The 11,984-nt window shown below is 36.6% G+C and overlaps 1 protein-coding gene across 2 annotated transcripts in view; it reads left to right on the top strand.

The window, feature by feature from the left end:
• Nucleotides 1–11,751, top strand: part of GDPD1 (glycerophosphodiester phosphodiesterase domain containing 1) — a 43,886-nt gene extending 32,135 nt beyond the window's left edge. The window contains exons 5-11 of one of the 2 annotated variants that reach the window (XM_007449070.1): nt 1,337–1,455; nt 1,960–2,049; nt 6,100–6,233; nt 9,100–9,159; nt 11,124–11,175; nt 11,582–11,583; nt 11,700–11,751. In XM_007449070.1, the coding sequence (XP_007449132.1) occupies nt 1,337–1,455; nt 1,960–2,049; nt 6,100–6,233; nt 9,100–9,159; nt 11,124–11,175; nt 11,582–11,583; nt 11,700–11,751 (509 nt within the window). Of the gene's footprint in view, nt 1–1,336; nt 1,456–1,959; nt 2,050–6,099; nt 6,234–9,099; nt 9,160–11,123; nt 11,176–11,581 lie in introns of both variants that reach the window. The other variant, XM_007449069.1, reaches the window with a different exon arrangement.
• Nucleotides 11,752–11,984: the final 233 nt, after the last annotated feature.

Below are 11,984 nucleotides of genomic sequence, written 5' to 3' on the forward strand. Positions count from 1 at the left end.
GAAAGAATAAAGAAAATGACCCTCAGGAAATAAAAAGAATGATTAAAATCCTCTTCTGATTTTTTCATGACTCAGTTTTCTTTGAATAACTGCATTGATATAATTCTTCAACCCATTACTGATTAGCATGTATTTCCCTTGCCTAAACATATTCTCAATCTCTGAAAAATTCAATGATGATGTCACAGCAAAACTTTAGAAACAATCTCAGTATCCACTAGTAGGGTCAAGGGGATGAAAAAAATTTTTTTTCTTCTATCCTTTTAGGTTCTCAGCTGGACTCTGTAAAAAAAAAGAGATTAACAAGAGAAAAACAGAAGTTTATTAATATGTATGTGTAATAGGAGAAACTCAGGGATAAGTTATTCAAAGGCATGGCTAGAACTTGAGTTTATATAGCATCTTAAACAAACATACAAAACAAACAAAAAAAACCCAATAAATTTTCAGAGAAGTAACAAGACAAAGGAAAAGGATTTTGAGTGTCCAGGGTGGCAAATTGTGGAAAGGTAAATATATAGGGGATTAATGGAAGATAAAGGCTAGTCAGTAGTTTGTTATGTAGAGTCCTTTGGTGCTGACAAGGATCAAGGGTTGCTGTTGATTAATTTTTGTATAATTTAAGTCTTATTTTTAGGCAGATAGGGGAAGGACAGAGAGCTTTTCTTGTATCTGCTGCTTCTCAATTGCATTCACTTCAAAATAATCCTTATGCCAAAATGGCATATTTTGGAGTGGCAAACTATGTTCCCCTTCAAGGGGAATGGTTAAATTTTAAAAATTAAATTGTTGTATAGCTACTCAGTGGAGTATTTTAAAACCTTTTAAAATAATAATTACAGAATAGGATCAGTGGATTATATCAATGTCAATATCATGGTTATGATATTGTACTGTAGTTTTGCAAGAGGTTACCATTGGGGAATCTGGGTAAAGTCTGCACAGATTTCTGTATTATTTCTTACAACTGCATGTGAATCTACAGTTATCTCAAAAAATTTAATGGAAAAAAACTTTAATCATAATCATAAATACAGCATATTAACATGCAATACTTATTTTTACTTATGTGAAAAAATCAGCTTAAAATCTGAAGGGACCCTATATTATAACTCTAATTAGATTATGCATAGGAAGAAAAGAGGAGAGAAAATACACCAAATGATCACAATGGTTTTACCTAAGTTGTTGGATTTTTAGACGATTTTTCTTTTCTTCTTTATATTTTTCATCATTTTGTAAGTGTCCTACTATGACTACATACTATAACTTTTCTAATCATCAAAAAACTGTAAGTTATCTTTTAAAAATACATTTAAAAATCTTGCTTTCTCAGCATGCCAATGTGAAGGAAAAGATAACCGAATTCCATTACTGAAGGAAGTTTTTGAGGCCTTTCCTAACACTCCTATTAACATCGATATCAAAGTCAACAACAATTTGCTGATTAAGAAGGTACTTAAGGCGTTGTGTCCTCTCAGTGTGTTGCATCCGATTTCATCCAAACTAAATAAGGCTAGAGTAGGTGCCTGCATAGATTGATTATGTTCAAGGAAATGTGATACTCTAGGGATCAGTATTGTTTCAAATACTGCCCTGGTAGAAGACATCACTGTACTGTAGGAAAGCCTGTTTCAGAGTGACTTGTCGTATCCCAGGCATGGATAAAAGTGAGCTTCTGTGAACCCATCGCTCTGGCATTTACCTAATTGACTTCTTCTAGTTTCACTTGTACTTAGTTTATAGCAAATTACTAAACAGTTGTATTCTATTAAATAAATCATATAATGGTAAAATGTAATTTCTTGTACTTTATAAAATAATCTGAATTGGTGTATCAGTTCTTCCAAAATTTTATAGTATGCACTGGCAGATAGTTGTAATCCATTTTTGAAGTGAAATCATGTAAGTGGATTTACAAATAGGCACATGCATAAAACTGTGAATTTTCACATGTAGGTTTCGGAGTTGGTGAAGGAGTACAGACGAGAACACATCACAGTGTGGGGTAATGCCAGTTACGAAATTGTAGAAAAGTGCTACAAAGAGGTAAGCTTCGTAAATGATACAGAATGATCTATTTCTGTTGCTGTTGTGTATCTGTAAACGTTAAGTAAATACAGTAATAATTTTTTTTTAACACCTTTATTTCATAGCCTTGATGCAAAGGCAGACGGTACTGGATGGAAGCAACTAACCAGAAATTTACTAATAAAGATGATGAATTTATAGATAATGGATTTAGTAGAGATAGTGGACCTTGCAATTTAAGTTCAATATAATTGGACTGGCTCACAGAATTATTATTTTCACATGGTAATATTAGTTGTTTGCCAACATTTTAATTTTATTATGTATATTATAAAACAAAATATGATTTCTATTTTTTAGTGTCTAGTTTTTGTTAGTTAATCAAAACTTTTTGTGTAATTTTCAATTAAGGGAAGTATTTAGTCCTTCAACTCTATACTATAGCTCAAGCTTTCTTTGCCGTACCTCCCAAATAGAATTAATCAAATTAAGCCAGGATCATGATTATCAGGTAGTATATAAAAGTAGGGCCATCCACCAACTGAAATTTTTCTGTTTGAAGAAAATATATCTATAAAAAATTAAGTTGATATCGTTTGAAATGGTACACTAAGCCTCTATAAGCAAATTTAGCTATATAATCAGCTAAGAGGATTTGAAATTCAAAGTGTTAAAAAACCTTAAACACTGAAGATTCTCTTTCAGAGTACAAGTGATAGTGCAGAAGGAATATCATGACATAAGTAGTAATTCTAAAATACAAAGAATTCTTTTGAGAAGGCGTTCCTTCCTAGCCAAGAAGGCAAAAGCATAGATCCAAGAACCATCACAATTAAAAGTACAATGAAAAGTAATGAGGCTCTCATTAAGGCAAGTAAGTTATATTTATGTGCAGCAGGCTCTGTGAGATCCCAAGGTATCTGTGTACAAAAGGAGAGAACAGAATAATCAATGGGCTGAGTGGCTTTAGGTCTCCAAGAACTTAGGACTGAGACTTCCGTAACTTATCATTGTCTGATAGTATTTTCACATGTCATTAAAAGGGAGATAGTATACTGGAGGCTTCATGACTGGCTGATCTTTTTACATCATTCAAAAATTTTTTTCAAATTAAAAAATAGTGATAATAGCAAATGCTAGAGAAGAAGATGACAAACTGGATCTCACCTGCGTTGCTGGCGGGAATGTAAAATAGGACAGCCACTCTCTTAATTAGTTGGGTAGTTTCTTACAAAACTAAGCATATACTTATCATATTAACCAGCAATCTTACTCTTGGGCATTTATCTCAGAAAAATGAAAACTATGCACACAAAAACCTACACATAAATGTTTATAGCAGATTTATTCACAATACCAAAATACTAGAAATGAGCCAAATGCCCTTCAGTGAGTATGTGGCTGAACAAACTAACACATCCATACAATGTAATACTATTCAGCAGTAACAGGGAATGAATTACTGGCACATGCAACAACCTGGATGGTCCTAGAAGGCATTTTGCTTAGTGAAAAAAATTAACCTCAAATGGTTATATGATTACATTTATGTAACATTCTCAAGACTACAGACATGAAGAGCAAATTTGTGGCTCCCAGAGGACAGGGACTGGGTGTGCAAATACAAAGAAGTAGCAGGAGGGAGTTTCTGTGTGGTGATGCAACAGTTCTGTACCTTGATTGTGGTGGAGGTTACACAAATCCATACATGGGTTAAAATTGCATCGAACTATACACATGCACAAATGAGCACAGGTTTTAAAAATGGTGAAAACCGAATAAGGTCTACAGTCTAATTAACAGTAAAATATCAATGTCAATTCCTGGTTTTGATACATCTGGCTACATCAAATTTTACCATTTGGGGCAGCTGGGTTAAGGATATACAAGAGTCTACTGTATTTTTTTTTTTTTTTTTTTGCGATATGTGGGCCTCTCACTGTTGTGGCCTCTCCCGTTGCGGAGCACAGGCTCCAGACGCGCAGGCTCAGCGGCCATGGCTCACGGGCCCAGCCGCTCCGTGGCATGTGGGATCTTCCTGGACCAGGGCACGAACTCGTGTCCCCTGCATCGGCAGGCGGACTCTCAACCACTGCGCCACCAGGGAAGCCCTCTACTGTATTTTTATAACTTCCTGTGACTCTATAATTATTTCAAAATTAAAAGTTCACTTTTGGTCCAGAATCACAGAACTTTTTCCTTGATTCACATATTTTTCTAGAAGCCTCTGGCTTTCTGTCATTTTAGAATTTAAAAACTCCAAAATTTTCAGCAGCAATTTTCAAACACCGCAGTAAGAATGTTCTCAACAATAATTGTCATGTATTATGAACATGCTATATAATTAAGTCATGTATCTTTTACAATTCTTAAAGTATAATTTCATGAGAATTTCATATTAGCTCTTTAATCACCAGATGCTAGAAACTAAAAATATAAAAATAAAAGAAAATGGGGGACACAGTGGTGCTGGGAAAAATATGTGGCACTAATTCTCATCTAATGACTTTTTTTTTTTAAGAAGATGTTGGGGGTAGGAGTTAATTATTTATTTTGGGTTTTCGTTTCTGTGCAAGGGCTTTCTCTAGTTGTGGCAAGCGGGGGCCACTTTTCATTGCGGTGCACAGGCCTCTCACTATCGCGGCCTCTCTTGTTGCGGAGCACAGGCTCCAGACGCGCAGGCTCAGTAGTTGTGGCTCACGGGCCCAGTCGCTCCGCGGCATGAGGGATCCTCCCAGACCAGGGCTCGAACCCGTGTCCCCTGCATTAGCAGGCAGACTCCCAACCACTGAGCCACCAGGGAAGCCCTCTAATGACTTTTTATTCACTCATACTTAATGCAATTGTTTTTATCCTTGGCCGTGTATTGGAATTACCAGAATTGTTTCAAAAAATACTAATGCCTGGGTGCAATTCCAGGTATTCTAATTGAATACAGTGACAACCAGTTATTATGCCAGCGGTATGCCAGCATACCGCTCCTAGCCCTCTCCTACCAGTGACCTTGCATGGCTCTCCAGAGGTACCAGTTACTGTTTTTAGTTCTCTGGTTGCAAAGTTGCATAGGTTTTGAGGGTCAGCCCCTAGCCCTATTTCCTCCTATGAGCTCTGTTATTCTTAGTGTATGAATTTGCAGAAATCAAGGTTTTTTCAGGGACTTGTATACTGTGTTGCAGCTGGAACACCTGTATATAAATAAACTGAAAATATTACAAAGCAGCATGTGAACTTAGGAGCAAAAGAAGTCCTCAAACTTATTTACTCCATTTTTAAAAAATAAAGAAGTAGGTAATTTAGAGCTAATATTGAAAATAAATTATGTTTTTGCATGATTTTTTCAATATATTACTTTTATTCAGAAATATTCAAATTTATTATAATGTTTATTCGTTTTAAAGACAGACATAGGAGGAGCTGGAGGAGGTGGGTATGGGGAGTTGTTTACTGGGTACAGAGTTTCAGTTTTGCAAGATGAAAAGAGTTCACATATATATGAAGCTTGCAGTTGAAGGGTTTGGGGATCTTGATGAACACATTTTGTAATAGAAACTTGGAAGGGTAGTTAGATTCTTGGACTAGTTTACAAAGTCCTATTTACATTTGAAAATATGTATATGTAGCTGAAAGGTGACGTATTTTCAACACCATTAATATATATCTATATTCATATCTGTATCATATACTGTTTAAAAATTTATTGTATATATGGTTATTGAATATGTAGAAGGTTACTGAATATTTTATTTCTTTATCTTGTTCCATTAAATTTGGTATGTTTAATCTCTACTGATAAGGACAAGCAGTAACAGACAGAAATGGTATTGTAAAAGCAGAGAGTAGGGAATAGAGAAACTTGAGTATCAATTAATACTATAGGCCTCCAAGATAGATCCTGAGCTATTTGTCAAGGACTAGTCATTTCTAAGTGTGGTGTGTTAGAAATGGTTATTGATAATTCAGGGAGTACTTTTAACAGATGTCAAGATACAGTCTTGGGAAATTTTGAAGGTTGTGAAATAAACCTCTTTATTTGAACAATATTTGAACAATATTGTTTGTGTCTTTTAGAATTCAGAAATTCCTATACTCTTCAGTTTACAACGTGTTCTGCTCATCCTTGGCCTGTTCTTCACTGGCCTCTTGCCCTTTGTGCCCATTCGAGAACAGTTTTTTGAAATCCCAATGCCTTCTATCATACTGAAGTAAGTGGTTACCCTGTTTTCATCAATTCTCAGTTACAGGAAAACTAAGACGAAGACTTGTTGATATCAATGATAAAGAATAGATTGCTCTAGTTATTTCCATATTTGATATAATTAAGATTCATTCTCTAAAATGAATAATAAAGGTTTTAAAGTATTTACCTGACCCATTTCAGGTAACAATGACTTTCATTGCCTGTGTACTCAGAAGTCAGGTAAAAAGAACTGAGCTTAATCATTGAAACATCTAATAGCAATTGCCCTCCAACTTCCCTTACTTCCTTCTGCTTCATTGACAACTATACCCAGCTGAAATTCCATTAAGCTCCAAATTCACCACTAGTATTAAATCACCACCACCATCACCACATCAACAATGCAAAAAAAACCTCTAGAGATGGGAGAAAGAAAAGGAGAGAGTTAGTTTTTATAAGATAGTTCCATATTTATGTAATTTCTCTGCTGGGTATAAAGGCTTGCTTTTCACACACTAATTTACTACAAAGATAAAAATATATAAAACACTTAGCATTGCCTGGCAAATAATAAGCAGTCAATAAATGATAACTTTTATTGTTAAATTATCTTTATCATTATTATTAGAGAGCTTCATCTCACAATCCCCTACCCTTATAATGTCATTCCTAGCTTTACATTTCTAATAATAACCGAGCCATGACAAAGGAATTCAGAGCTTCTGAGATCATTTAAATGTGATTTCACCTGCATGAAAACTCTTTTCATACCCACAGAACTTCAAGAACAATCAAGCTGAACATTAGTACATCAGTCATTAGGAAATATCATTAAGAGAAACAAGTTGATCAGTACCCCTGTACTCAGCATCGATGTTTCATGCTTGTCTTTCAGTTTGAGTTTGTTAGTGATGAGTACGTTTACTTTATCTATTCCCAATTATATCTAGTAGCAGTGTTTGTAGCTGTTTCTGGAACGAAACAGCAGAAATCACTCTTGTCTACAAACAAAGCATTTTTGTTTGTTAGATTAAAATAATTCCTAACCATTTATTCCTAAAGTACTTAGCTTTCCTCTGGTCAAGACTGTACTGTTGTGCTCTCTAGATCATCTCCATGTGTTCCTTTTAGAAGCAAATATTATTAAAAAATAGACATATGAACAAACTTCATAGAATTAATTTTTTTCTCTAAAAAATGATTATGGATTAAGACACTGGTAGGATATTATGTGTTTGTATATTTTATTTTATTTTATTTTTTTAAATTTATTTTTGGCTGCATTGGGTCTTCGTTGCCGCGCGCAGGCTTTCTCTAGTTGCGGCAAGCAGGGGCTACTCTTCGTTGCGGTGTGCGGGCTTCTCATTGCGGTGGCTTCTCTTGTTGCGGAGCCCAAGCCCTAGAGTGTGTCGGCTTCAGTAGTTGTGGCTCGGGGGCTCGGTAGTTGTGGCTCGCAGCTCTAGAGCACAGGTTCAGTAGTTGTGGTTCACGGGCTTAGTTGCTCCGCAGCATGTGGGATCTTCCTGGACCAGGGATGGAACCCGTGTTCCCTGCATTGGCAGGCAGATTCTTAACCACTGCGCCACCAGGGAAGTCCCTATTATTTTTTTTAATGAAAGACGGTACTTCCTAAGACAACATAATCATTTGTGTTTAATGAGCTAACTAGTATTTTGAGTTATTAAATTCTTGGGATTCCTGAAATTGCAATCAGGACTTTCTACCTGGGCTAGAGTTAGTGGGAAAAGAGGAGTTTATTTAGAGAGCTTCAAATAAAAACTGAATTCAGAGAAAAAGACAAAAAATGAATTTAGTGGGCTTCCCTGGTGGCGCAGTGGTTGAGAGTCTGCCTGCCAGTGCAGGGGACATGGGTTCGATCCCTGGCCCAGGAAGATCCCACATGTCACGGAGCAACTAGGCCCGTGCACCACAGCTGCTGAGCCTGTGCTCTAGAGCCCGTGAGCCACAACTATTAAGCCCATGTGCCACAACTACTGAAGCCTGCACACCTAGAGCCTGTGCTCTGCAACAAGAGAAGCCATGACAATGAGAGGCCGCGCACCGCAACGAGGAGTAGCCTCTGCTCCCCGCAACTAGAGAAAGCCTGCGCGCAGCAACGAAGACCCAACACAGCCAAAAATAAAAATAAATAAATTCATTTTTTAAAAAATGAATTTAGTGTAGATAGGAGGAGTTAGAAAGGAAATAAGAAATGAAGATCTGGGGAGAATAAAAATCACTCTGTGCTGTTTAACTTAGAAAGAAGCTGAGGAATCTTCATAGTAGAGAGACTGACTAATCAGAGATGTCTCTGGACACAACCCAGAGTTAATGACACAGGTGCTGCTCTAGGCATCAAAGAGATTGAAGAAGGAGCTCAGCTTAGGTCTAAAAGTCATGATACTCTTTCAGTAGGAGAGATATTTTAAAAGGACAGGGCCTAGGTCTTAAAACATTGAAAGTGAAAGAAAAAAAAATGCCTTTAGGGTTTTTTTAGTCTCATTTTTACCCCAAATATCTTTGAATCCATAGTAAAGTTTGGTTGTGTGTTTAAATCTACTACATAACAAAATTACAGCAGACAAAGCAAAAGAAAGAGGCTTCACCAGAAAAGAGAAGAGACATGAGTTCTGGGCACCCAGGGTCTCTGGAAAGATGACCTATTAATTTTAACCTTTGAATTGTGGTAGCAAAAAATTAGCTTGAAATCAGTGAAAATAGAAAACCCAAATGGGCTTTGTTTGAATTTATTTTTGCCCTTTTCCAAATATTTTTTAAACATATACTAAGTACAGGCAAGGCACTCTTTTTGTTTTTGTACTTTTTAAATTTTATCACACTGATATATTCCTGTGTTTCTAATTTATGATTTAAATTTTATTTTGCCTCAGGCTAAAAGAACCACACACCATGTCCAGAAGTCAAAAGTTTCTCATCTGGCTTTCTGATATGTAAGAATTTTAGTTTCTTGATATACAAATTATTGTTTTAACTCTATTAAATATGATGCCTATAATTTAGAGCAGGCTTTCCACTTGTAATTTGTAACAGGGATGTGTTGAACATCTACTATACAAATGGATGATGTGTGAATCATTTAGAACTAGCTTAATTGCTAGTCACAAAACCTTAAGAAGAATTGAGAGATAATCTCATCAAACTCAGGAGAAAACTGAGCACCCACCTACCCGAAGTTAGATGATTTACAGTACTTGGCGTTATGTAGCTTGTTAGTAGCAAAGCCGGGATATATACCCATCCCCTCTACTTAGTCACTGTTTCCATGAGCCTGCAGTCAAAAATACAGTGAAAAGAAGTGTGTATAGCAATGCAATATATGTAAGAGTATATGTTGACTAATGGCACATTTCTCAGGAAAATCTGCAGCGTGACTTAACAGCAAAAAGGAAGCCCTATCTATATGGTGGCCATCTACTTTAGATAAAATGCGTTAAATTCTAAGACATGTTGAGTTTAATGTTAGGTAAAACCCACAAAGTTATTGTGCTATACTTTGCTTTAAAGTGGAACCTTGAATGCTTAAATAATAGTCATAAATCACAACCTTTTATTACTAGCTCCTTTTTCATAGAGCTGGAAAACTAGTTGTATCTTTTCTCTGTGCCACAGGGTTTCTTCTTGTCTGCTGTATTCCTGATTTAATTTCTAGTTTTTAAGGATGCATTTTTCTTCTTCTTTTTTTTTTTTTTTTTTCTTGCGTTATGCGGGCCTCTCACTGTTGTGGCCTCTCCCATTTGCGGAGCACAGGCTCCGGACGCGCAGGCTCAGCGGCCATGGCTCACGGGCCCAGCCGCTCCGCGGCATGTGGGATCTTCCCGAAACGGGGCACGAACCCGCGTCTCCTGCATCGGCAGGCGGACTCTCAAGCACTGCGCCACCAGGGAAGCCCAAGGATGCATTTTTAATTGGTGTTAAATGCATATGATTTTTAGTTTCTGTTACTTAATCATTCTAATAGACATAAACAGAATAGAAATAGTATGTGTAGCTTTTCAGTACAGTAAGTTCCCATTTTGCTCAAGTGATTTGTATTCTAAAAGTTCACTTTTAAGTTAGTTATTTGGAACTGAAAAAAAATGCCTTTTTTTCCCTATATAAAAGATAGTGTAATTAATGGACATTAGGTTTCTTTTTTATATATACATTTATTTATTTATTTATTTTTGACTGTGTTGGGTCTTTGTTGCTGCACGGGGGCTTTCTCTAGTTGTGGTGAGCAGGGGCTACTCTTAGTTGTGGTGGGTGGGCTTCTCATTGTGGTGGCTTCTCTTGTTGCGGAGCACGGGCTCTAGGCGTGCAGGCTCCAGTAGTTGTGGCACGCAGGCTCAGTAGTTGTGGCGCACAGGCTTAGTTGCTCCGCGACATGTGGGATCTTCCCAGACCAGGGCTCGAACCCGTGTCCCCTGCATTGGCAGGCGGATTCTTAACCACTGCGCCACCAGGGAAGTCCTGGACATTAAGTTTCTAAGATAGCTCACAAAAGACTAATTCATTTTGTAAATGGACTGTGATGTTATAGAATTTGACCCAAGTTCACTGCTTTATTTTAACTTGGAAAGTTAGGGACACCGACTTCCCAGTTATTTCTCACTCTCATTATGGTGCCAGCAAGGAAAGTGAGGAAGCCCCTTCTGCACTGAGCTGCTTCAATAAGAATACATCTCCTGGGGATCTAATGGCAGCAAGGAGCAGAAAGGAGTTTCAGCAGTTAAGATACAAATGCATCCACAGTAGCTATTATTGCTTGAGGCCGTCGGTTATATTGCCAAAACGTTGGGATTAAGTTCAACTAGGAATTATAAACTTTAAATTGACTAAGTTAGGACTGAAGACTAATTTTAGTGCTCCTTTAGGGCTAAGGAGTACCTAAATCTGTTGTGCTTTTCTTTCCTAGTCTACTAATGAGAAAAGCTTTGTTCGACCACCTCACTGCCCGAGGCATTCAGGTAAGTTTTTGGAATGATGCATTTTAGAAACAGCATAGTTTAGCAGTTTAACACAAGTTTAAGGGGCCGGAACTTTTAACTGACTTAATATGGTCCTGACTCTGCTTCTGCTGCTTTACTAGTTCTCATATGAAGACCTTAAGCTCTGCCTTACAGTTAACAAGAAAGTATTGGCATTTCAGAATTCACCTATGTATTGGTGAGAATAGCTGAAGCCGAGAGGTGGAACAGTCATATTTAATGAGCAAAGTGGAATTTGTTTAAAGGGCTCAACGATTTCTTAAAATTGCAGGTTATTAAAAGGTTATTTTTAAGTGTGCTGAGATTGTAGTGGATAAATGCTACCATAAAAATAATTTTCTATTTTAACATTTCTTCTCATATTTCTCATGTTTCTAATTTTCAGGTGTATGTTTGGGTATTAAATGAAGAGCAGGAATACAAAAGAGCTTTTGATTTGGGAGCAACTGGGGTGATGACAGACTATCCAACAAAACTTAAGGATTTTTTACATAATTTTTCAGAATAGAAAAGGAGGTACTCAGAAGCATTCAAAGAAAACATGACAAGACCTAAGAAAAAAAATTGTTATTATTTCCCCCAAGCCATTTCTGGAATGGTAAAAGGTTTAATCAGTTAAGTGTTTATTACCTCATTTTTAAGCCTGTCTGAGAATGTAGAAACTATATATTGTATATCTATTTTAAACAATATTGCATATTTTACATTTGTAAATAGTTTGTTTAGAAAGAAAACTGGTTATGAGATGTAAGTAGATTATCGATCAAGATTTCTGTATATGATGCAGT

Source organism: Lipotes vexillifer, unplaced genomic scaffold (genome assembly GCF_000442215.2).
Source record: "Lipotes vexillifer unplaced genomic scaffold, Lipotes_vexillifer_v1.1 scaffold433, whole genome shotgun sequence".
Lineage (NCBI taxonomy): Eukaryota > Metazoa > Chordata > Mammalia > Artiodactyla > Lipotidae > Lipotes > Lipotes vexillifer.